Here is a 24,985-nt window from a genome sequence, read left to right on the forward strand (position 1 = left end):
AAAGCACATGCATGCCTTGTCCAAAATCGGAGCAACAACACTCGCTTTGGGTTTTCTCCTGGTCTTTTCCAAAAAGAATTAAATGGTTTTAACAAAACAAAACCAACCAAACCAACTGCCACAGTCAAAACGAACAAAGGAAACCTATTTTAACCAAAGAAGAGTTTTAGTTGATAAGAAAGTGTTCTGGGGAAAGTGTGTCCCCTGATCACAAAGCGTGTGGGTGTCCAGAAACCGCAGTAGGATGCACATAACCCAGCACCTCTGCGAGGCGAACACCCCCTCCTGTGGCAAACACCCAGTCCCGAGGCCAGCACCACCCCGTCCTGCCTTATCAGAGCTCCAGTAGCTGCCCAACGCAGTCACATGATGACCATGGCCTGTACCAAACAAAGGGCTGGCGTGTACCAGGAAGGACAGGGGGCCAACAGCGCTCGATAGAACCAGGCGGCGGGCGAGCAGCACTTGCTGCCTCGCTGCTGTGTACGCTGCTGCTGGCCCTGCAGCTACCTGGCCTCACCCAGGCAAGCAGGTGCACCCCCAGCGGGGCTGATGCCACATCAGTGGAGTAGCGGGGTGGCCAGCGCAGCTCCCTTCCTGCTGAGAAGCTACCACCCCTGCTGCTTGCCAAATCTGCCCCTCCACCGGGGCTGAAATCTTCCACCAGGCCAGGAAAAGGCAAGGGACATCCATCAGGCTCCGTGTGCCAAGAAGAACCAGTGAGGAGAGGACACGGTGCGGGGCACGTGAGTGTGTGTGGTGAGTGGGTGGACTGTCAGGGGGGTTCTCCATGAGCAGAGGTAGCAGCTGAAGCTGCTTTCCCCTGCGGGTTCTTATGGGTATCTGACCATTCCTGGGCTGACATTGGAGCTTTTCTTGATTCCTCACCAAGCTCCCATATGCTATGCTTGATAAAGGCTGAGCTCAAGTCACTGCCTCTCCTTTCCCTGGAGAACTTACCGAGTCTGTCTTTGACTTCAGGTTTGTTTTCACATGAATGGGGAGACCATAAAAGTTCTACCAGCCTATATTCAGAAGCAGACATGCACAACGCTGTCAGGCTGTCACAGTTAGAGCAGTGTCACCTCCAGGGCCTGGGCCACATATTGCTGTTGCTCGTCCAGGTGGCAATGCCCTCCCTACAGTGGGGGTGTGCTGCTAGCTGTCCTGGCCACAATGTGTAGGCAGTTGAGCCCATCTGGCTCAGGATCTTGGTGTTTACATCCCACCGTGCTGGGGAGCCACTACTGCATGAACCTTACATGAGAACGGCCATGTGTGGCCCCAGAGCCAGCGGGAGATGCAGGGTTTCAGCTTGTGTCTCTCAGGAGTGCTGGCCTGGAGCATGGAGCACTGTGGGGACCATGTTGAGTTTCAAGGGGGTGAGCTGCAGGTACAGCTCTGAAAGCTCTGGCTCAAGCTCCTAACCCTCATATCGGTCGAAATTGGCCTTACAGGTTTTATTGTGTGGCTTCTGTCCCCATCTTGCAGATGAAGATGGTCTTTATGATTTTATTCTGTTTTGCTTAGACCGTATCACTTGAGCTAATGCCCAATCCTTGTGAGGACATGCAGGGGCTAAAAACAACAAATCCAAAGAGATATGTAGAAATTCATACAAGCCAGGGTCACTACTGGAATTTTCAGCAAAAAATTCCTCTCAGCTACTTGTCTCCAGCTGTGCCAGCCCCTGGCACATAGACAGGTCTCCCCTAAGATGTGGATGCACTCTGATACAGCTCCAAAGGCCCCACAGGGGTCACCTTGGTGGTGACTTCTGACATCATAGGCAGAACCAATAGGGCCTAACCCCTCATGTTGTCAGACCCCAAGCCCATCTTGTATTAAAACATGCATCTTAAAATTTGTGCGCAGCCTAATGATGAGTTTGTAACTGTCTGAGCTACTGCTGGGGCATGAAGGTGTTTGAGGTGTCTCTCAAACACCTTACCCAAATGCTCAGCCCTCTTTGTTCTTATGTGCTTACTTTGCTCTTTGCAATAGGAGTGATCTCCCACCTGTTTTTCCCAGGCTAGGTCTGTGCTGCCATGCTAAAAGGTGGCAGCATGGCTCGGAGGATGAGCATCGATGAGCTGGAAGACCAGCTCCTCTGTCCCATCTGCTTGGAGGTCTTCAAGGAGCCCTTGATGCTGCAGTGTGGGCATTCTTACTGCAAGTCGTGTGTGGTGTCACTGTCTGGAGAGCTGGACGGGCAGTTCCTGTGCCCCGTGTGCCGCCAAACCGTGGACTGCAGCGCTTCACCACCCAACGTCACACTGGCCCGTGTCATTGAGGCACTGCAGAGCCGGGGCGAGGCAGAGCCCACCCCAGAGTCCTGCCCAACACACCACAACCCCCTCAGCCTCTTCTGCGAGACTGACCAAGAGGTGATCTGTGGGCTGTGCGGCACCATCGGGAACCACCGCCAGCACAAGATCACCCCCATCTCTACCACGTACTGCCGGATGAAGGTTGGCAGGCAGGGACTCCCCAGGCTGGGGGTTAGGGTGTCTGTAGCAGTCCCAGCCCCAAGCACAGCAGTACTAGCTGGACAAGTGTCCCCTTTCCTTGAAGGGACAGGCTGGAAATGAGGCCAGTGTGGGCAGCATGGTCCCATAGCACAGGCAGATGTGGGGCAGGGGAACCTTGGCTGGGGGTCAGCTGTTTCTCAGGTCAAGCATGTCCCTGGCTGAGGGGGCAACATGGTTTTGGTGGCTAGAGCACCGTGGGGAGAGCTGAGGGTGAGGTAGTGCCAAAGGGACCTTTCAAGATTGCTTTCAAATACTATCAAACAGAGTCTGGAGATAAGGCTGAGGCGAGGTGCCACAGGAGAGCAAGGAGCAGGGAGAACAGGAGTCCAGCCAGGCAGAGTAAACAGCTGGCATCCCCTACCCAACATCACATGAAAGACCCAAGGAATGGAAAAGCACGGGGCCACTGTTCCCCTCAGCTCCTGACACTGGGTGATAAGAGTGGGACGCACCAGAAAAAAAACACCCTGCCTGAGTCAGACTCTGGGCACTAGTGCCGACAGGGTGTCACAGGCCTGCACTGGCTTGCAGCCACTCACCAGTGCAGAGCTGCAACGGGTGCAAGGTATGGAGGGGCAGGAATGGGAGTGGAGATGTGGTGCTCCTGGCAAGAGTACTTGGCATGCTCTGAGTGTTCTCCTGCCTCTGGCAACCCCAAATCCTGTAGATCCAAGTGATCAGCAGGATGTGCAGGACCCCTGAAAGCTTGGAAGAGCATGGCTTCTCAGGGCCACAGCTTCTTGGGGGGCTGGCAAGCACAGGAGGACAGCCTTTGATCAAGTAGGCTGGCAGAGAGGACCATCCTAGAGAGAGTTACTGTCGTTTTAGGAGGAGCTGTCTGTGCTGTTAACCGATGTCCACCAGTACAAGAGGAACCTGGATGAACACTTCAGCAAGCTCATCAACAACAAAAGCCGCATTGCAGTGAGTGCCACATGCCAAGGGAGCCTGCTCTGCGTAGTCCCTTGTGTCCCACACAACTCTTGGAGCAACCTCTACTCCTGGGTCTCCTCAGCTCACCTCCTCTTTTCCTCTCCCTCTCTTCTCCCTTCCCTGGGACAGCAGACAGGGCTTATCATTCACCCCATTCCCTGAGATTGCTGTTCTCCATGAAACTTGGGATTAACATAGCCCTGTTTGGGAAAGGTGACGTAGCCCTCTCTGGTGGCTTTTGTTTTCCAAAGGGGTGATGTAACCTTCACTGAGTGTCTTGGCAGGACAAAGCTTTTTTGACCGAACGTCCTTGGAGATGATGAGATAACAGTGAAAAACACCCTACTCAGAGCAGGCTTCCCAGTCAGAACGCTGATAATTGCACATTGAGTTTATGTTTGGTTTAGAGGTGTGTCCATTTTCCACACAGTAGACATCTCAAAGAGACCTCTTGGTATCCCTTCTGAGGCTTAAGCTTCCCAGTGGGGATCCTCAGAAAGGCTGAACCCAAATTAAACTGGAGCTGCACTTCCCCCACTTAGCCCAGGACACAGGTTGTTCCCTGGCAGCAGAGGGATCTGAAGACTCTTTTCCAAGGTTCTGACGAAGCCAGCTGGGGCATCAGGAACATAAAATCTGGGCGGGGTGTAAGGGAGGGGTGCCATGGTGCTGAGGCCAGCAAGGTGGAAAGACATTTAGCCTCTGTGAAGAGATGCTCTTGATTTGGAACTGAAGTGGAGGGCAGCTTGCTGGGATGCACAGACTTTTCCGCTGGCGCCTCAGAAACCAGAAAGCAGGTGAAGGGAACATAGTAAGGCAGTCCTGCACAGCCACTTGCTGTCTCCCTGCAGAACGAAGCAGATGTCTTCAAGTGGGTGATCCGGAAGGAGTTCCAGGAGCTGCACAGATACATTGATGAGGAGAAGGCCACCTTCCTGGAGAGCGTTGAAGGGAAAGCAGCCAGCTCATAACTTCCATCGAGTCCCAGGTCAAGCAGACATCAGATGCCCTGCAGAGGCTGAAGAAGATACATAGCTCTCTGGAGATGCTCAGCAATGAAAGTCAGCTTGATTTCATCCGTGTGAGTATGCTAACTAGTGTGTGCTTCAGGAAGGTGGTAAGGGTCAGACAGGCTCTCCTGCCTTCATCCGACTGCTCACAGCCCTGGGCCTTCCCCTGAGCAGTGAGTACCCCCACCAAGCATAGCTAGAATACCAAGAGAAGTGAGATGTCAGTGCCCTCTGTCCTGCCAGGGCCTCCCCAGATGGCAGAGGCCCAGGAGAGGAGAAGCCTGGCCTTTCTGGTGTGGGGCACGGATATGTGGAGGTGTGACCATGCAGATAAGTGCCATTTTGCGAGCCTCCCACCACTGACTCTTTCTTTCCTTGTGTTTTCCAGAAATACAGCTCCTCCCAGTTCAGGTGAGTGATGGGATGGAACCAGTGGGGACAGCAGCACCTCTGCACTGGGGCTAAGAGCCCAAGCCAGTGGGCACCTCAGCATTGCTGGGGTAATCTAGCATGGACACACTGCCCTGCTCACTTCCGTGGTCGTTGCTGTCATGATGGAGAGCCACGGCCAGAAGCCATGCATGCAGCCCCAGAAGAGGTCAAGAGCAGCTGTGGAGGATGCCAGTGGCTCCATCATACATAGTAGAAGGTGAGAAGAGGCCACACACACATCAACTCTGTCCATGGCTGCCCATGTCTTTCCAGGTCAGAGCTTCCCAGCCTGCTCCCAGGTGATGGCATCTTTAGCCCCATTTCCTTCAAGCCATGTTTCCACCAAGATGGACATCAAGATGACAGTTTGGAAGCGGCTGCACCGCCATGTCCTGCCAGGTACCAACCTCCCCATGTGGCATCACACTGGGAGCCCTGGCTTACTGGCACATGCTGCTGGGACAGGCTGCGCCAGCTGGCACCATGCTGCCCTGGCCTCTGACCTTGCTCTCCAGTTGTGTTCTTCTCACCTCCAGGAGAGCTCCTGGAGCAGTGGCTGACCCAGTATCTCATGCTGGTAGCAGCTTGCTCTTGTGTAACACTTTGTCCTGCTTAAAGTTCAGCAGCACCAGCCCCTCTGGCTGTGCCAGCTCTCAGGGCAGAGTCACGTCACCTGGAGCCACAGCCCTACCTGCTATTGTGGCTGGAGGCTGACTGCTTTCTTTTCAGCTCCAGAGATGCTGAAACTGGACCCGGTGACTGCGCATCCCCTCCTGGAACTCTTACAAGGGTGACACAGTGGTGCAATGTGGACTCTACCAGCGCCGGGGACAGCAACCCCAAGCGTTTTGACTCCAGCAGCTGCATCCTCCCTGCAAGGGCTTCTCCTGTGGCCAACACTACTGGGAGGTGATAGTGGGCACCCGCAGCCACTGGCGCGTGGGCATCATCAAGGGCACAGTCAGCCGCAAAGGGAAGCTCAGCAAGTCTCCTGAGAACGGCGTGTGGCTCATTGGCCTAAAGGAAGGCAAAGTCTGACGAGGCCCTTCAGCACCCCACGGGCCATCCTTCCACTGACCGCCCGGCCGCAGCGCATCGGGATCTACCTGCACTACGAGCGGGGCGAGCTGACCTTCTACAACGCCGACAGCCCCGACCGAGCTCAGCCCCATCTACACCTCCAGGCGGAGTTCCAGGGCCAGCTCTACCCCATTGTGGACCTGTGCTGGCCCGAGCGGGGGCCCTACTCGCCCCTATCATCCTGCCCACCCCCGGCGCCACCCGGCGCCCCCAGGGGCCGTGCCGCCAGCCGGTCCCCGAGGCGCCCGCCGAGCCGTAGCGCGGCCGCCGGGGCGAGCACTCGGCCCCCCGCGGGAGGGCCCCTCCCGGCCCCTCGGGGAGCGCGGCCGCGGCCCCGCTCAATAAACGGCACTGCCCGAGCGCGCCGCGACCGCTGCGAGCCGCCCGCCGGACGGTGCCTGGGGGGCGGGGGCGTGGGGGCGGGACCTGGGGGAGCGGCGGGGGCCTGGGGCGGGGGCGGGGCGACCGGAGGGGGCCTGGCGGTGGGTTGGGCTTGCGGGAGGGGCGGTGCCGAGGGGCGGGGTCCGCAGGGGCAGGGGCGGGGGCCAATGAGGGCAGGGGCGGGGCGATTGCGAGCACTCGGGGCGGGGCCATGAGGGGCAGGGGCGGGGCGAGCCGAGGCGTGCGGCGGAAGTGACGGCGGCGGCGGCGCAGGCAGCGCGCGGTGGCGGCCATGGCGCTGTACGGCGCGGCCGCCGCCGTCCTGAGCGGGCTGGAGCGCGGCGAGGGCGGCCTGAGCGGGCTGGTGTACGGCAGCCGCTTCCCGGTGCGCGGCGCGGCGGGGCGGGGCGGGGCGGGGTGGGGTGGGGTGGGGTGGGGTGGGGTGGAGGGCTCGGGGGGGCTCGGGGGGGCTGCAGCGCCCGTGACCGCCCGGTGCCGCTGCCGCCCCGCAGCACACCCGGCAGCTGTACGCGCTGGTGGCCGAGACCCTGCGCTACTCCCCGGTGCTGGAGGCGCTGCTGGACGGCGCCGCGCTGCTGCGGGCCGAGAGGAGGCTGCCGCTGCCGCTGGCCAAGGTGAGGGGGGCCGCGGGGCGGGGGGGGGGGGGGGGGGGGGGGGCGGTTCGGCCGCGGGGCCTCGCGGCGCTGACTGCTGCCCGCAGGTGCTGGTGTACGACCTGCTGTTCGGCAAGGGCCTCAAGTGCGGGGGCCGCTGGAAGGCGCTGGTCCGGCGGCACCGGGCGCGGCTGGAGGCCGAGCTGGCCCGGCTGAAGGTGCGGCGCGGGGTGAGCCGCAACGAGGAGCTGCTGGCGCCCGGCCCGGGAGCCGGCCCCGGAGGTGAGCGGGGCGGGGGCTGGGCTCTCCCCGCGGCGGCGGGGCCGGGTCTGACTCCCCCTCCCTGGGCTCCCCAGCCCCGTGTGTCCCCCCGCTACGTCCGGGTCAACACACTGAAGACACGTGTGTGACGATGTGGTGGACTTCTTCAAAGCGCCAGGGCTACTCCTTCTTGGGCAAGGCAGGCAGGTGAAGCGATCCCCTGCCCAACCTGTGTCTCAGAGGGGTGCTGGTGGGCAGGCAGCGAGCTCCTGCAGGATGAAGGCTGGTGGAGCGATGAAGGGGTGATGCTGCTGCTCACAGTGGCTGGGTCAGGGTCTCTGCTGCCACGTTCCCCGTTCCTACCTTCTGCCTCTCTGGGTGCTGCCTGGAGCTGAAGTGGAGAGAGGAGGAGGTGTGGGGATGAAGGGGTTCTTCTGTGCCTGGGCCCTGGAGGGTTCTGATTTTGGGCATGGTGGAGCAGGATTGTGCTCAATCTCTTTCCTTGTGGACAGCATGGAAGAGCTGAGGACCCTCTCCTGGGAAGAAATTCTTACTGGATCTTCATCTCCCAGAGCTGCTGGTTTTCCCTCCGCAGACTGACTTCCATGACAACCGTCTCTATACATCAGGACAACATCATTCTGCAGGACAAGTCAGAGAGCTGGGGAGCAGGAAGCTGCAGTGCAGGGGGTGGGAAAACACTGGCAGGAGTGGAGGCTGTCTTTTCCACCCAATGTCTGGACTTGGGGCTGCTTTGCTGCAGCACTTGAAACGAAACAGAAACTCTGAGCACAGCCTGTCTGCGGGGTTCCCCCCCAGCTTTGCTTGTTGCTTGACAAGCAGCTGGGAGGAACATGGCACTCTGGGTTGTGGCAGTGCTGTTCCCTGCTGCAGGAGAGTTTTCCTAGCAGCAGAGGTAGGTGCTGTGCAGACTTGGCCCCATGTTCCAGTGGTCACCTGTGAACCCACAGCATCTGACGTGACCTCAGGAGGGGCCAAGGGTAGCTCGTGTACAAGGTGCATGCAGCCTGAACCTTTCAGGGTGACTTGTTCTCCTGCAGGCCAGCTGCCTCCCTGCCTTCCTGCTCAGACCTGGTGCCAGCTCCATGTGATTGATGCCTGTGCTGCCCTGGGAACAAGACCAGCCACCTGGCTGCCATACTGAAGAACAAGGGGTGAGTGCAGGCTGGTGTGTGGCAGGGCCCAGAGGGACTGAGAGTGGTCACAGTTGTGAGAATGTGGCAGGCTGAGGTGGGAAGAGCTACAGCCTGTAACCTTACCTGCTGACCTCAGGCTGACACTCCCTTCTCACCGAGGCAGGCTGGGGATCTGATGATGTTGGGTCATTGGGAATGCCTGAGGGGACGTGGATCAGAGGGTCATGCCCCAGCTGCTGACTTGGCACTCTGCCCTGTATACTATGTGGGAGAGAAGCTTCTCAGCTCTGGCTGCCTGCAGATAGGTGGTTTAGGGCTGCTGGTGGCAGCTGTGGTGAGCATGGCCCTGGGACTGGGCGGGGTGTTCATGCTTCTCTTGGGTGCTGGGTTTCTGCTTTCAGACAGATTTTGCCTTTGATCTGGATGCTAAACGCCTGGCCACCATGAACACCATGCTGAAGCGAGCCGGTGTCACCAGCTTCAAGCTGGCCCAGCAGGACTTCCTGACAGTTGATTCCCATGACCCTAAGTACAGCAAAGTGACCCTATATCCTCCTGGACCCAATCATGCAGTGGCTCAGGTAATGTGGGGGCTCGAGCCATCCCATCTGCCAAAAGGTAGGCAGGCTTAAGCTGGGCTTTTGGTGGGTGACTGCAGCGCTCTCTGCAGGGATGGTGAACCGGCTGCCGGTGGAGGAAGCTGCCCCAAGTGCAGAGCGGCTGCAGGCACTGGCTGGCTTCCAGCGCAGAGTCTTGAGCCATGCACTGAGCTTCCCAGCGGTCCAGCGCCTGGCCTACTCCACCTGCTCAGTGCACCGGGAAGAGAATGAGGATGTGGTGCAAGGCGGTGCTCCAGGAACAGGGGCTCAGCCTTCAGGTGTGCTTGTTTTGGGAAGCGATGGGAAGGACAGAACACAGGAAGCTGGGAGGTTTGTGCCTCAGCAGCTGTTCTGCTGCTTGGGGTCGCGCTGTCCCTTGTGCCATGCTGTAGGCTAGTGAACGTGTTCCCATCCTGGCCCGGCCGAGGACTTCCTACCTTCCCTGGGGCAGAGTGTTGCCTTCGTGCCTCCCCTGAAGCCACACTCACTCAGGGCTTCTTTGTGGCTGTCCTGGAGCGCTGCAGGGACCAGGCTGCTGTCCCCAGGTAGGTGGTGGAAGGGGTGTAACTGGGCCCAGGGCTGCCTAGGTACCTTGGTGATAGCCTTCCTGGTGTAAGGAGGAAGGAAGGAAGGCGGAAGGGCTAGCTGCCCTGAGTGCTGGAGAAGGCAGGAACCACACGTCTATCTTTGTTCCTGTCACAGCTCCTTGCCTGCATCAGCTGAGGAAAGTCTGCAGCAAGGAGAGGAAATGGAGCCAGGAGCAGCTCCTCCCAAGAAGAGGAGACGGAAAAAGCAGCGGGTAAAGACATGAAATAACTTCTTAGGAGCATGCAGTGGCTGGTTTTAGCTGGTGGATGCTGTTCCTCCCGTGCCCTGCTGCACTGCAGCCCTTGTACTGCCTAGACAACAGAAATAAAAGCTTTCCACCAGCTGATGGTGTGGTTAACTTCTGTAATTCACTGCTCCTCCCCAGGACCAAATGGTCTGAGTAATGGTCTGGGTATTGCACATGCCATTGCACAGGAGGAAACTGCTCCTCCAGGTATGTATAGGGGCCTTGAAGCCAGTGCACAGCACAAAGCTTGCCCTCAATGATAGACCTGGACTAGGGTAGCCTTAGGAAGTGAAGTCAAAACAACACCAGTGTTTCTGTATCCTGGGGGCCTGGATTGCCCCTGCTGGATTAGTGACATACCTTATTTTTCCCTAAAAAGCTTTAACCCAGCCTAATCTGTAGTTTTGGAAAAGGCTTTTGACTGGTGGTAATGAAGCAAATAAGATAATCCCTTGCTGGAGAAGACCACAATTTCTGCAGTATGCTGTCTTGCCCAGGAACAGCCACTGCTTGTGGTCTTACAGCTGAATAACAGGCACGCTAACGGACAGGCAAAGGTGGGAGAACAAACATGTTGGTGAAATAATAGTCTGCCATCCCCCAACTCATCACCCTGTGTTTGACATGGGAGAGAGCAACCACAAATGCAAGCTGGAAGGAACTAGAAAGTAGTACCATATACTGCACTAGCAATGTAGAACCCTGCTTGAGCCCAAGACTCAAAGGCAAGCAAGACAGGAACAGTCTTTTTATTTTAAATCAGTGACATAAGAAGCGAGAGGAAAAAAAAAAAATTGCACATTCACACTAAAATCCTCCTCAGCCACACCAGGAATGATCCAAGTCTTGAGTAAAACCCCAGCTTCCCTCTGTCCCCTACTGCAGCCCAGGCACAGGGGTATCTCCCAGCAGGGGTCTGAAGGGGCCTGTACAGCACAGAGGGGAAACAGCTTGGACTTCACCTGCCCTGGGGCACTTGGCACAGTTCTGGTTTTGTTCAGGGCAGCCAGAAAACAGCAGAGCCAACAGCCAATGCTCCAAAGGGTGCCCTCACCTCCTTGTTCAGCACCTGCCACCCTCTGCCCACTGGCCCTTGGTGGAGCTGGAACGATTTGAGGAAGGCTGAGAGACAGATCAGGTCCTGCCCTTGTGAGGCTAAGCAACAGCAGTCTGCACACCCTAGCTGTATGCTCCCTCACCTTTGGAGCCCCATGACTGCTCTCCAGGCACAGCAACACCTGGGGAGAGGGATGAATCACCAGAATGAGCTTGCACATGCGTGTAGCCCATGATTAGCTACTTTCTCAACCTCCAAGGGCATGTTTGCTCAACTTGGCTTCTTCACAGCACCTATCTGCCATGCTCCAATCAGCCCCACAACAGACTACTACATCCCCCCAGCCGCTTTTTTTTTTTGTTTGTTTTTTGCAGATGCTATCAACCCCCCCACCAGCTCTGGCAGCTGTGACCCTTTAAGGGAGAAGGTGCCAGCCTGCATCACCTCCACCCTTCTGCACTAAAGGGGGCAACCCTGCTGTGCCACATAGACCCTGGTCACCTACTCTCCTTCTGCCTGCTGGAGAGGCACCTTGTTCCATGGCAGACGAGGAACACGCAAGAGCTCCTGCTCCTCATCCTCGGGGAATTACAAAAAAAAAAAAGTTACGTCACCTCAACATACATCACATTTTAAAAATAATGAATTGTTACAGCCTGGGAGGAGCACACAGTCACAGAGTAACAGCTGGGCTGCTCCAGCCAGCCCCTGGGACACAGCTGCCTTTCCCAGCACAGCAGTCCCCTGGGCAGAGGTGGGGTGGGCACCACAACCTCCTCACCAGGCTGTAACGTAACAGCACAGGTAAACTACCAACAGCGCTGCAGGGTCTAGCAACCTCACTGAACCAAGCTTGAAGGAATTCAAAGGCAATTAGCTTATAATATAAAAATAAATTCTTATTTTGTTATAAAATGTTTAAATATTTTTTGTTTTGTTTTAAATTTAGACTTCAGCAGACACACACACTCACACGGCTTGGAGAGTAAAAAAACCCGGCAGCAAAGCACTCCTGGAAGCAGAGGGGAGCCTGCGGGCAGGGGTGCCCGTCCTCTCCCTGGGCAGGGTAGCTGTTGGACACGGACCTGAGCTCTGGCAAGCCTCTTCCTGTAAGACCTCCCCAAGATGGAACAGCCCCATTCCCAGATGGGTGGGGACAGGGGAGAGCACCATAGCTCCTAGGAGCCGTAAACAGAAAAGGATGGGGTGGATGAGCTAAAAGTGGGAATCAATTCAGGTCTAGGGAGGTGCAAAACCCACCTCCTCTGGGATCCCTTCCTTTGGCAGTAGCCAGAGGACCCCAAGGTGGCAAAACGGTTCCAGCTCCTAGCCCAGGAGAGTAGGGCATGGGAGGGGAAGTTGGGAGAGGAGAGGATGCCAGGGCCCAAGCCCCCATGCTGGGGAGCCAGGGCCAGATCCCCCCACCCCAGCTGCCTTTCTTTCAGTCACAATGACAAACGGACAGAACTCACCCAGCAAGAGTAGCCACGCAGTGATGCTACTGTCAAACATCCAATTAGCTAGGGCACATCCCTGCAAAGGAACAGGTGCCCCCAAAAAAAACTCCAAACAGCAAATCCGGCATAACCAACATGCCGCCACACACACGGTTCAGTTTTCCTCCAAACTCGATTCAATGAGAGCATTAAAACAGGAGCACAAACAAAGCAAAACAAAACAAGGCTGTACACAAGCAGGGAGGGGAGGGAAGGGGAAAAGCCCAGCACCCAACAAACAGCAGCAAGGGTCAAGGGCTGCCCATAGCCCACTGTGCTCTTCCAGCTGAACTTCAGTGCTGTGGCACAGAGCTGCCTGCCCAGCGCATGTCTGCACGAGGTCTGAGGTTCGACAGTAGATGCGAAGTGTGGACAATGGGCTTGTCATCTAGCTGCAGCTGGGTCAGCCATTTATGGCACCAAAATGCCCAAACTTTGCAAGGCCAGGCTGGTGCTAACCCAGGATCTCTGCAGAGATGACAATAACCAGCTCAAAGCAGAGTCCTCCAGAGGAATCGTGGTTCACCAGGCTCCGAGATTAAATGGCAGGGAAAGATTTCTGGGCCTGGTGAAAACCACGTCCCTCAGCAGCCCAGAGCAGAGAACTGTGACCAGCAAGGCTGCAAGCATGGCTGCTGGCTGGGCTCCAACCACTGATGGGCCAGCTGCTGTACTGGGGACGGGGGGGGCTGATAGCCAGGGGGCTCAGGACGGAGGACAGGAACAGCCATAGGAAGCAACGGGGGAAAATTACACATTATGAAACATGGCCAAAACAGTGAGGGAGGAAACACTGTGGTATGTACAGAGGGTTCATCCAGCCTTGGCTGTGGAACTGTTCAAGTAAGTAGTTTGGTTTTATCCTGTTGTCCCACCCCAGTCAGCGCCACCCAGCACTGCCTCCAGCTGGCATCCGTCAGGGGCCTGGCCCCGTCACCACTGCTCCCACCACGGGGACTGCTCCAGACCAGAGGCCCTCATGTGTATGCTGGCGCAGGTGCTCCTTGCACAGGCCAGCAACAGGGACCTGATAGCCCCAGAGGTTACTTTTGCGGGTGTGCTGCCTCCGTGCCTGCAGCCGCTGACGAGCACCAGTCTTGGATCCTGCTCCAATGGAAAACGATGGGGTTGATGGACCTGGAAGCAAAAAGATTGCATAGGTCTCTCTGGCCTGGCAGAGGAGGAATTCTGGGGAAATGATTTTGCCTCCCCTGGAGCCCAGCAGATACCACCTCAGCCTGTTGCAGGGAATTGCATCAAACCTGGCTCCCACACCACAGCCCTGGTCCTGCTGCTGTCCCAAATCCCAAAGAGTACATGGCCAACCAGCCCCAACAGCTCCCTGGCCTGGTGAGGAACCCTTACCAAAGGAAGTGCCAACTCCTCCAAACTGCTGAGGCAGGAGTGCTTGGGCGTCCCAAAGGAAAGGCTGCTGCTTCCACTCCCCACTGCTCCTGGGACAGGGCGTGCTTTGCCACAAAGGTGGGAGCAGGAGTTCCTGGAAAGCAACATAACCACCATGAGCCCGGTTCCAGCAAAGAGGAAGAACCTGGCCTTTGGGGGACAGGAGGCACAGATCTCCCCCTATAGACTGAAGTGAAGCAGGCCCCCAGGTCCTGCTTCTTCAACCAAGAACATTTTTCATGCAAGATGTTGCATTCTTGCTTTCTACTCATAATTCCTGGACCCTCTTGCCATGAGGGAAGCATGGGGTAAATTTGCAGGCTCAGGGAAGCACAAAGGTTTGCACTCTGTCTAGACCAGAAGTTTCTCAGCATGTAGGTTGCAACTCCATGGTAGGCAAGGTAGTTTAGCAAGGGTTCCAAGTGGTAGTACTTTGGTCATGACAGCCCTATAGGCTTGGGGCAGAGTAGCTGGAAAGCTGTGCAGAGGAAAGGGATCTGGGCATATTGATTGATACTCAACTGAACATGAGCCTGCAGTGTGCCCAGGTGGCCAAGAAGGCCAAGGGCACCCTGCTATGTACCAGCAGCCAGCAGGACCAGGAAGGTACTCTGCTCTGGTGAGGCTGCACCTCGAGTGCTGCTTTGGGCCCCTCACTACAAGAAGGACATCGAGACCCTGGAGTGTGTCCAGAGAAGGGCTGCAACACTGGTGAAAGGCCTGGAACAAAAGTCCTGTGAGGAGCAGCTGAGGAGCTGGGTTGTTTAGTCTGGGGAAGAGGAGGCTCAGGGGAGGACCTTATTGCTCTCTACAATTACTGAAAGGAAGTTGTGGGAAGCTGGGGGTCAGCTTCTTCTTGCAAATAACTAGCAATAGGACTAGAGGGAATGGCCTCAAGTTGTATCAGAGGAGGTTTGGGTTGGAAATTAGCAAGACATTTCTTTCTTCTGCTGAAAGAACAGTCAGGCATTGGAATGGATTGCCCAGGGAGTCTGTGGCATCACCAGCCCTGGGGTGTTTAAGGAAAGGTTGGATGTGGTGCTTCAGACATGGTTTTGTGGTGATATTAGCGGTAGGGGATAGTTGGACCAGATGATCTTGGAGGTCTTTCCAACCCTAATGATTCTGTGATTCTAGAACGCTTCAGAGACTAACAGAGAAGACTGTATTCACTGGCTGAAGGTTTTCCACTCACCAAGAAATTCCAATGTGTTTCGAACTACCAGCAAGACCTTGGCTTCTCAGGGGCAGGAGAGCACCTGGCTGGGCTCAGTGCTCATGTGGAACTAGAAAGCTGGCATGCTTATAGGGGCCAAGGAGCAGTGAAGAGCTACAGACTAATCTGCCCCTCTACCACCAAGGGCTGGGGGACCTGTGCAGAGTGCACTGCACTACGCTTTAACCCATTGAGGGCTGCGGAGCCTGGGGGAGGATCTCAGCAAGGTCTGGAAGGAAAGCAGCTGCCTAGATCCTGCCCTGCCCTCCACCCTGCCAGAAGGCCCCCAACCACTGCCACTCACCTCCAAACACAGGCTTGGTATCAGGGTGCTGGGCACAGTGAAGGCAAACGGCGTGTTCTGGTTCTGTGCACCCAGCGTGCTCTGTGTCAGGGAAAGAGCCGAATGGCGTTGCTGCCGCTGCTGCTCCGCTCTGCCCAGCCCCGAAGTTGAATGCAATGGCAGGGGAGCCGCTGTTCAGGGTGGGCACACTGAGCCAAAGGCACTGGCAGAGGGCCTGGCTGGGCAGCTGCCCGAAGGTGAAAGGAGAAGGGGTGGTGCCAAGACGGCTGTGCCAGTGTGCTGCTTGTGGTCTGGGTGCTGGAACCAAAGCTGACTGTAGTGGAGGTGGCTGTCCCGAAAGAGAAGACCGATGTGGTGGTCCCAAACACTGCCTGGGTGCTGCTGGTGCCAAAGGCACTCTGGGTGCCACCTGTGCCAAAGGCTGGCTGTGCACTGCTACCAAACGCTGGCTGAGTGGTGGACTGTGCTGTGGGGGCTCCAAAACTGAACGTGGGGCCAAAGCTGATGGGGCCTGCAGCAGGCTTGCTGGTGGGCAGCTGGCTCTCTGCAGCACCAGTGCTGAACGCTGGCTGGCTTGCTGCCCCAGGATATGGCGGTGGTGGCTTCGCGCTTGTGCTGAAAGAACTGCCAAAAGCTGAAATGGAGGAGCCAAATGTTAATGCCGACTGACCTGTGGTGGCCGGGGTAGATGACGATAGCGTGGTGCTCCCAAATATGCTGAAGCCCACAGTGGTGGTAGGTGCCATTGAGTTTGAAGCTGCTTGGCCAAACGTGGGGCCTCCAGGGACACTGGTGGTGGCAGTGACAGTGGCTGGAGTTGGCTTTCCAAACTGGAACACTGGCCCTGGGGCAGCAAAGCTGGAATCTGTACTGGTAGCTGAGCTGGCCAGGCCACCGAACAGGAACGGCTGCGACGTACTTGTGGATGTGGCAGTGGTCACAGTCAGGCTGGCAGTAGGGCCGGTGGAGGCAGGTGGGTTGAGTCCAAAGCTGAAAACTGGTTTAATGGTGGCATCTGTGGAGGAACTCAGAGTGGTGGCAGTTGTAGCTGCGGTGGTAAAGATGACGTTAGGGAGACCTGTGAATCCTGCCGTGGTGGTAGTGGAAGCTGCTGGTAAATCTGCAGCCGAGGCTGTCTGTGACAGTGGTTTGAACGTGAAAGGAGAGGCCTTTGCTGGAGACAAAGCTGCTGTCACGCTGCCAAAGATAGGCTTGAACATGGTGGCGGTGGAAGATGTTGAGGAAGGGCCTGAGCTTGCAGACACAGTGACTGCAGAGGAGATGACAGCTGTACAGGGTGCTGTGCTCTCATTTTTTGCAAAGCACCGAAGATGGGTTTTGAAGACGGGGGGCTGTAGTGGGGACAGCAGTGGCTGTGGTCGTTGCTGGCTGGCTGGCAGGTGGGGTGCTCAGCATCCCAAATAAGATGTTTGGCTTTGGTAAGGAGAGAGGCTTAACAGGGGTCTGGCCCAGCTCTGTGAACGCAGGTGCCACACTGCTGGGAGGCTGTGCCCCCGAGGCAGGAGGTGCAGAAAGCACAGGTGTGCTCAACACAGGCACAGGCTTGGTGTCAGCAGCAGGTCACAGCAGAGAACTCAACTCCAGTGACACAGCAGCAGCAGGTGGCTGTGATGCTGATGAAGAAGGCTGGGACCCTATTACAGCTCCAGTGGAGTCTGGAAAGGGGAAGAGAGCTTTTTTTAGGGACATGGGCCTAACATACAGACAGCTTTTCTCCCAGACAGCCATCCTAGTTCTGCAAAGGTTCCTGGAGACCAGTCCTCCATGCTTAACACAGCTCACAACAGGACCATGGCCTGTGTCCCCCAACTTGTCCTCCAAGTTCTGCCTGCCAGGGCATGCAGAACATTTAAACAGGAATTTTTCCAGCCTGCCTTCAACAGAAGGAATGCAGGGCTCCTGCTGAGCCTGGACTGCTCTGCCACCATCCCACCCTGCTGACCTTACTTCTCCTCACCTGCTGTCATAGGTGCAGCCTGGCTGCTCTGCATCTTCTTCAGGCTGTCCAGGAGCGAGTTGCTGCTGGGTAGGACAGGAGCTATTGATGCAGGCACAGGCCCTGGGGACGTCACCATGGTTACTGTGGAATGCCAGCGGCCTGGACACAGGTGTAGTCTCTGCAGTGGTGCTGGGAACTGGATCTACTGGAAAGGAGACAAAAAAATCAGTATCCGTAACTTGCTGTAGGGGACTAGCCATTAGTAAAACTGCAGACTCTGGGGCATGACCTGTTTGAGTCTCAAGGCACTGAGAACATCCCTAGATCCAAGGACCAGGCAGAGACTTGCCTGGGAGCTTCCCTAGCCTGTGCTACAGACACCCCACTGCCTGCCAGCCCCAGCCCTGGGTTTCTACTCCACTGCTCCCTGCCAACCCCATCAGGAGCCCAGCCTGCCCAGAGGTGCAGCCCTTACCAGCCTTATCCTCCAAGACTTTGTTGAACCACTGCAACGCTGCTTTCTTCTCCGCATCCAGGTCCTCTGATGTGATGGAGTAGCCCAGCTGAGGTGGTGGGGGCTGCCAAGAGAGAGCAGCAGCTTAGCTCCTTCTCAGGGAAGCCGGCAGAGCTTCTCTGAATGTGTGGTGAAGGCAGGCAGTCGCAAGACCCGTGAAGCAGGTGGTTCTGCCACAGCACGCTACCGCGGAGCTCCAATCCCCACTCATCGTGACCCCGGCTTGGCGCTGAGGGCACGGCAGGCCTTCCCCAGGCCATTACCTGGTCCGGCAGCAGGCAGCACAATCACGCACAGCCCACCAGACACTGGGGCTGGGGATAGCGTCACTTCCCACTCCGCCAAGGACGGGGCCTCCTTCCTGAGGGCAGGCAGGTCAGTCTCCCCCCAGCCCTGCAGAAATTGCAGTGAGCACATTCTATTGCCAGAGGAGGGCAAAAGGGGCTGCGAGACAGTGACGTACCAGCGCCAGCTGGTCCCCCCGGCGAGATGACAGCAACTGGATCTTCCTCTTCCGCTTCCCGCTGCTCCCTGACACAGATGGTGGGCTCAGGGAATTTCGCTTCTTTCTCATTGGTGTCTCCACCACTGCAGAAGAAGGTAAGTCAGACCCAGCTCTGGGCAGAGGAGTTGGGATTGTATCAGCAGATACAACTCCTCTCTCACAGAATCATCTAGGTTGGAAAAGACCACCAAGATCACCTAGTCCAACCTCTGACCTAACACTAACAAGTCCTTCACTAAACTGTATCACTGAGCTCTACATGTAAACTTCTTTTAAAGACCTCCAGGGATGGTGACTCCACCACTTCCCTGGGCAGCCCATTCCAATGCCTCACAACCCTCTCAGTAAAGAGGTTCTTCCTAATATCCAACCTAAAACACCCCTGGCACAACTTTAGCCCATTCCCCCTTGTCCTGTCACCAGGCGCATGGGAGAACAGACCAACCCCACCTCGCTACAGCCTCCCTTTAAGGTACTTATAGAGAGCGATAAGGTCACCCCTGAGCCTCCTCTTCTCCAGGCTGAACAACCCCAGCTCCCTCAGCCACTCCTCATAAGACTTGTTCTCCAGACCCCTCACCTGTCTGACCCAAACTCAAAGAGCAGAGCCAAAGATATGGCTTTTAGCTGAGAACAAGGCTACAAGACTCCGGAAAAGCAGCTGGCCACAGCACATCCTGGGACAGTTTGGTACAAGAGCCTGTTGGCATTCAGCAGAGAAGCAACTCCTTTTACCACTTCCAAACAGTCCTTGCAATCTGCCTACTTGAATCACACACTAGGAAAGCTACACGAGCCACATCTAGCGCTGCACCATGGCAGACAGGTGGCTATTTATGATGGACACGGGATATCCTGTCCATTTTAGATGAGGAAGCATTGGAAGAGGCTCAGCCTGGAATCTGATTGGGATGCTGCTTGTAGCATGGCACATCTTGGTGCAAGGTTGACACCTGGACCCATGCCAATCAAGGTTCTGGGGCTCCCTCTTGCAAGCCAGCTCCCACACATCTGCTAGCATGCAGACATCATCAGTATCCCTTGCTCATCGCCTGGAAATTCATTTAGGGCAGTTGCTGAGGCCAGAAGAAGTACCACTGCCTCAGCACCAGCACATTCCTAGTTGCCAGGTAGCACTTCAACCCAATCCCACCTGTAGACTTAAAGTCACATCACGTCCCCACTGCTTGTGTGTATTGACAGCCTATCCAACCCTGCACAGAACTGCTGCCAGCCCATGCTCACCTTTCTCTGTCTGCAGCTCCTTGTCTGATTTCACTGGAGTGGAAGTGTTGGAGCGATGTGACTCCTCCTCCCTGTGCCAGTGGGAGAAAGCTAGTTAGGGTCAAGCCCCAGGCATGGCGCCATCCCTTGAGAGCAGGACAGGCCAAACACATTAAGGATTCCTATTAGTAACACCGGCCTGTGGCCTCAGCCAAACAACGTGCCTTGAGACATCTTGAGCACAGCCCTGCACCACCCTGAAAGCAGCTCAAGGCTCAGGAGCTCCTTCCCTCTCCAGACCACAGCTTGATGCAAGTCTGCAGAAGCCCCAATTCTCTGTAGGACAAATCAACCCAAGGGCAGCACCCAGCAGCCCTGGATGGGAAACACAAAGGTGTCTGTCTGTCACGCACAGGTCTCCGTCTGTCACCCACCCTTTCAGGGCAAGGGTGGTGTCAGTTTTAGTTCCGACAAATCCTTACTGCGGAGTCAGGTCCTTCTCTCAGCTGGGAGAGAGGAGCACATGGGCCTACGCTACAAGGCAGGCACCAAAAGGCAACTGTATATTATGTATTTTACATAGCTCTGGTGAATTGCTTTAGAGGAGACAGCAAGAATCAGGACCTGCCTCTTCCCAGGTTTTGGTGGCTCAAGTAACCCAGGCTATCACAATGCCACAACACAACGCTGCCTCTGTGGCAATATCTGAACGTTTACATCTCTAACCCAGTCCCAGAATGCGGCGGGGATTAGGATGGTGCAGCTCTGCTGCTCCAGAACTCCTGCTGGGACAGCAGCATAACAAGGTGGCAGGGACAAGTGGACAAAAGCAACAGGGCTGCCACACAGGTGCGTCGTACAACAGTCACTTTTCAGAAACAGGCCTGGACTACCGAGCCTCATGGAGAGCAGGATTTGGTCACCAGGCTAGCTGAGACATTGCCTGCCCTCCCCCTAGCTGGCATCAATGAGCAGGCGCTCCCCAGGCGAGTGGCTAGTTACCTGGCTTTCCTGAGAGGCCATTCAGGTGTCTGGGGGCGGGAGGATGCAGGGCTGGACAGCGGGGAAATGCTCACACCACTCCTCTTCCACAGCTGGAATCCAGAGAGAGACCAGCAGTAACTTAGTGCACAAGCTGGGAGAGAGGAAACTGTCCCATCCTCCTGCTCACTTGCACGGTAAGTGCCATCTCCTCCCAGGACCGTGGCTAACAAGCCCAGAGCCTCACTCTCTCCACCACTTTGCTCCCCTCCATGTTCAGTAGAGCACAGCAGCATCTGGCCACCCCCAACTCAATCTGCATTGAGAGCAAGCAGCCTCCAGGCTCTTAAACAGCCAGTCCTGCCAAGAGGACAGGAGGAAGGATGCTGCTTGTCAGGTGCAGCTCTCTTGCCATCACACAGCAGAGGCTGCTCAGCTGCCCCAGACACCCTTGCACGTCTACAGCGGCTCTGGCTGAAGCAGGGCACCTCCTTGCCAGAGCTCAGAGAGGATGAATCCCACTTCAAGGATTTCATACTCCCATCAGGGGAAATCTGTCCTTACTAATAGCATGGAGGAAGCCTTTCTCTACAAGGACAGCACAGATTCATTAACCATGACTATGTTCCTCCATCAGATCTGCAGCCTGACCCAAGAGCCATTTGAGCAATGTTTTATTTTATAGCTCAGCAGCTGCCAAGGGGGCCTGGGTCAAAGTGGGAACACATGGTTCCAATACACGCTGACTGCAGCTGAAAAGGTGGCAGTGCAGCAACGGGATTTACTTTTCCTTCTTTCCTTTCACCTGGATCCAGCCACCCTAGCATGCTGGCCAAGTCTAAGCAGGGAGGGGTGGGAGTGTCCTCCTGGTTTCAGGAGGACGGCTCAGCCTGGGGACACCCCTGGCAACGTGCACTGAAGGATGAGGAACATCACTGCCTGCTGCTGCTGACACAGCAGCCAGTCTAATGTGCAAGGAGCTGGATCTGCCTGCCTAAGCTGTGCTGGAGACTCACTGCAGTGCTCACCACCAGGCACCTCGCAACACTGCTCTCATCTTACAAGCCCTGGGTTCGAGTTACGCAGGTGATCCCAAAGGAGGGTTGAGCTACTCTGCACCATGCTTGGCTGTGGGCTCCAGTGGTGCCTTTGGCAGGGGTGTTTCCTACCTGAGAGAGGCCCCGGCTGGAGCTGTAGGAGCTGGCAATGGCATTGCGGATAGAGCTGGGTATCCCACCAGCATATGTGTTGTTGAGGGAGCTCATGGAGGAGGTGCGTGACCTCTTGTTCGAGCAGTCATCTGGGCAGTGGGAAACAAGGCCTCTCTTCAGAGAGCCAGGCCTGCAGAAAGTTAAAGACTATTTTAGGAGCTCCCCACCATTCTACCCATAGGCCCTTTAAATGCAGGACAGGTTGAGGAAAGCAACCCTGCTTTCACACAGCACGGAGCTTGGGCAGAGGCCTCTGCAGCAGCACAGCCCTACAGCCACTGGCCTGCACTCACAAAGCACAGCTCTAATACTGAGTGACAGCCAGGAGGCACAGTCACGGCCTCTCTTCCTCTTCACAGAAGCTAGGCTCCACAAACAAAACCCAAACACCTTTTCCAGAGCACACAAACTTTCAGACTCACCTCCCAGCCAACAGTAGTTGTTTTGGCCCAGTGGGCACTTACTTGGGTATGAGAGAGGCAGGGACACCGTTGGCTACCAGAGGCTCAAATGCTGACTGCCCACTTCCACTGCTATCATGGCGCCTGCAGGAAAGAGGGCAGAAACCTGTGAGAGCGAGGAGGCAAAAGTGACGAGGGCTGCCCTCTCAGCCTGGCAACAGGACCTCTTCCAGGGGCCTAGGCACTGTGAAGGCACAAACCTTGCTTTTTTCTTGCCAACACCTGGGATAAGGGTTTTCCCCATCCACAGCCCACTGCAGATTCTCTTTCCACCCAATCCTTACCTCATCAATTCTCATCCCCAGCTGCTTCCTCCCAAGCACCAGCAGCTCCATCAGCTGCCTGCTGGGCAGAGCAGTTTTCACTTAACAAAATATTTGCTCAAATACGTTATTTGAAGCTAAAATATTTCAGAGAGACTTTGCAGCTCATTTTTGGAATGGACCTAAGCACCAGAGGTCTAGTCTTCTACCTCTTCCTAGCCAGCACCTTGGATGATTTGAGTCAGAAATGGGATCCTTCTTTCCCCCAACGATTCAGTAGAGAATTTAAGCCTGAAAGTCTTAAAACAAACCCTACTATGAAGCAGAGCTGGAGGCGTCAGATCCATCCTGTCACTTAGCCGAAATCCTTCCTTCAAGCTCTGAACGTGTTGGTCACATTGCGCAGGCAATCCAGCGCTCTCCAGCTGATGCATACCCCTTTCTGTCCTCAAAGGTCACAGTATTTTCTGCCTACAAGCATTCTTCATGCTTGTCAGATATCAATCCCTTCAAAATTGGCTTTTTTTGGCAGAGATTGGTATTGGCATGTTGAAAAAAAAAAGGCAGATCCTGTTCACGTAACCAGCCTGTTATCCTACCCAGCCTCTGGTAGGGCTCAGATTCACCAAGCTTGTGGCAAGTGTTCAAAGGAAGGAGGAACTCCCATGATGGAGGAAGAATCCCACACGTCCTGCTGCAGCTCCCACCACCAGCCTGCTCCTGCAGCAGCAGGACAGCAGCCAGCAGCTCTCTGCAAACTCCACTCATCCTGTTGTGCTCAGGACCACCTCCAGCAGCAGCCCCAGAGCAGCACTCAGGGCAATGCACCCATGCACTGCCTTTCTCTGCTCAAACCACTCCTCCTTAGTCTCTCCATTAATGTGCCTCAGCCCAGGAAGGCTGTCCTGGAACATGATGGGCAGAAGGGTACAATGCAAACAGCCCCCACGTATGTGGGAAGGAGAAACAAGAAACAGAAGCAAAGAGAAAAACAAGGCAGTGCTGTGTCCCAGCAGTGACAAAGGCTCCAGCAGACCTTGGTATCCAGGATTTACGCCTTGTCCTTCACTGGCAAAGCCACTGCACCCTCACTTCTTGTAGCTCAGAGCTAGAAATCACTGACCTTGACTAATGAAAGCAGAAGATAGTCTCTTCTGTTTCCCCTTTTGTCTTTACCTCCTTTTGGTACTTACAGCGCGTGAAGGAACCATGCAGAGCTTTTAAAGCATAATGCTTCCACCTGGAGACCTAAGACGTGTGGATTGCATCTCTCCTTGACAACTAGGGCCAACTGAAGGATAGACATTTCAGCCTATGGCTGATACCAAGTTTTCCTTGCCAGTTTCCCCAGCCTACAAACCCCTGTGATGACAGAAATCACTCCCCTTCCTGGGAGCCTTGACAGACTTCCCTGATCCACATTCAGGCCTCTCCGAGCCCTAGCAACGCAGGGGAACATGCCTGACCTGCGATGCTTGCCCAGGCAAACTTAAACCATATCCCTTTGATCTCAAGGGCAAAAAGGAGTCTTGGAAGAATTTCGGACACAGCTGAGAGGGCTGGGTGATGGGACATGCTTCCTCTTTGCATTCCTCTGGTTCAGTTTCCAGTGCTCTTTTCTATCCCAGGCTCTGTGTCACATCACATTTGTCCACCACTGAAGAGCCAGGCCATTTCTGACATCCCAATACACAGTCAGCAACCTGCACCACAAGGTTATTACCTTCTCTTACTCTCTTGATCGTTCCCCAGAACCTGGTCCTCCTCCTCCTCCTCCACAGCCCTCTTCCTGCTCTCCTTGATGGCATTCAGCACAGTCTCTTTTGCACATGGGTCTGGGCTGCTGTTGGCCAGGAAGGCCACAGGTGAGGTCAGCTGCTCCAGCATGGTGAAGAAAGAAAGCACAGGACCGTTAGAGATAGGGGAACCCCAGGGCCAGCCCCACAACCTCTCGCACTGGCTGCCCGGCGGCTCCGTGTGAGCGGTGAGGGCCGTCCCACGCGGTCTGAATCCCAGCATTCTTCCCAGGGCACAAAAGCAACGCCGCGGGCAGGGGTTAGGCCAGCGCAGGGCCGCGCTCTCCCACCGCGGTGCTCCGGGCAGCGGGTGCAGCAGCCGAGGGCCGGCGGCCGGCCCTCCCGGGGCAGCTCCCGGGGCCCCTCCCGTACTCACGCGGGGCTGCGGGCCAGGCCTCCGGGCCGGGCGATCCTCACGGTGACGGGGGCTGCGGGCCGGGCCGGCGCGGCGCGCCCAGGCCGCGCTCCCTCCGCGGCAGGCGTCCCAGCAGGCGGCGGGCAGGCGCCGGGCACGGCGCTGCGGGCCTGCGGCAGCGGGTACGGCGGCGCGGCGCCTGCGGCCGGCAGCGCGGCGGGGTCCTGCGGAGGACACGGCGGTCATGACACACCGCGCCCCGCCGCAGGGCGGCCCGCTCCCCCCCCGCCCCCGCCCCGCTTACCCAGGCCCGGGCCGAGGCGCCGCGGCGGGGTTCGCTGGGGCCGGCCCGAGGCGGCGGCGGCCCCCGTTGGCGGCGGCTTTGGCGGGCGGGCCGGGCCGCAT

At 56.4% G+C, this 24,985-nt stretch overlaps 3 protein-coding genes across 3 annotated transcripts; 2 read left to right on the forward strand and 1 right to left on the reverse strand.

Annotated features, from left to right (window-relative positions):
- The first annotated feature begins 620 nt into the window (after positions 1 to 620).
- TRIM50 (tripartite motif containing 50) lies at positions 621 to 6,245 on the forward strand. The gene is given in 14 exon segments (XM_032201128.1): positions 621 to 746; positions 2,032 to 2,471; positions 3,360 to 3,455; positions 4,316 to 4,421; positions 4,424 to 4,545; positions 4,863 to 4,885; positions 5,180 to 5,255; positions 5,257 to 5,305; positions 5,636 to 5,688; positions 5,690 to 5,734; positions 5,736 to 5,775; positions 5,778 to 5,941; positions 5,944 to 6,154; positions 6,157 to 6,245. Coding segments are annotated over 13 exon segments (1,497 nt in total). The 5' UTR covers positions 621 to 746; positions 2,032 to 2,048.
- A 414-nt stretch (positions 6,246 to 6,659) lies between these two features.
- On the forward strand, positions 6,660 to 11,745 carry NSUN5 (NOP2/Sun RNA methyltransferase 5). Its single transcript, XM_032200870.1, is given in 18 exon segments — positions 6,660 to 6,752; positions 6,880 to 7,002; positions 7,089 to 7,388; positions 7,390 to 7,410; positions 7,412 to 7,449; positions 7,755 to 7,779; positions 7,781 to 7,894; positions 8,304 to 8,343; positions 8,346 to 8,366; positions 8,369 to 8,431; positions 8,805 to 8,941; positions 8,943 to 8,963; positions 8,965 to 8,980; positions 9,070 to 9,242; positions 9,244 to 9,280; positions 9,396 to 9,543; positions 9,701 to 9,797; positions 11,265 to 11,745. Coding segments are annotated over 18 exon segments (1,512 nt in total). The 3' UTR covers positions 11,310 to 11,745.
- A 1,557-nt stretch (positions 11,746 to 13,302) lies between these two features.
- Positions 13,303 to 24,985, reverse strand: POM121 (POM121 transmembrane nucleoporin). Its single transcript, XM_032201129.1, is given in 21 exon segments — positions 13,303 to 13,523; positions 13,752 to 13,776; positions 13,778 to 13,798; positions 13,800 to 13,862; positions 13,865 to 13,884; positions 15,311 to 15,337; positions 15,340 to 15,403; positions 15,405 to 15,579; positions 15,581 to 16,659; positions 16,661 to 16,986; positions 17,289 to 17,415; positions 17,417 to 17,472; positions 17,746 to 17,848; positions 18,248 to 18,372; positions 19,535 to 19,605; positions 20,516 to 20,607; positions 21,664 to 21,835; positions 22,170 to 22,250; positions 24,153 to 24,314; positions 24,602 to 24,804; positions 24,926 to 24,985. Coding segments are annotated over 21 exon segments (3,273 nt in total).

The sequence above is a fragment of the Aythya fuligula genome, chromosome 20, assembly GCF_009819795.1.
Source record: "Aythya fuligula isolate bAytFul2 chromosome 20, bAytFul2.pri, whole genome shotgun sequence".
Classification (NCBI taxonomy): Eukaryota; Metazoa; Chordata; class Aves; order Anseriformes; family Anatidae; genus Aythya; species Aythya fuligula.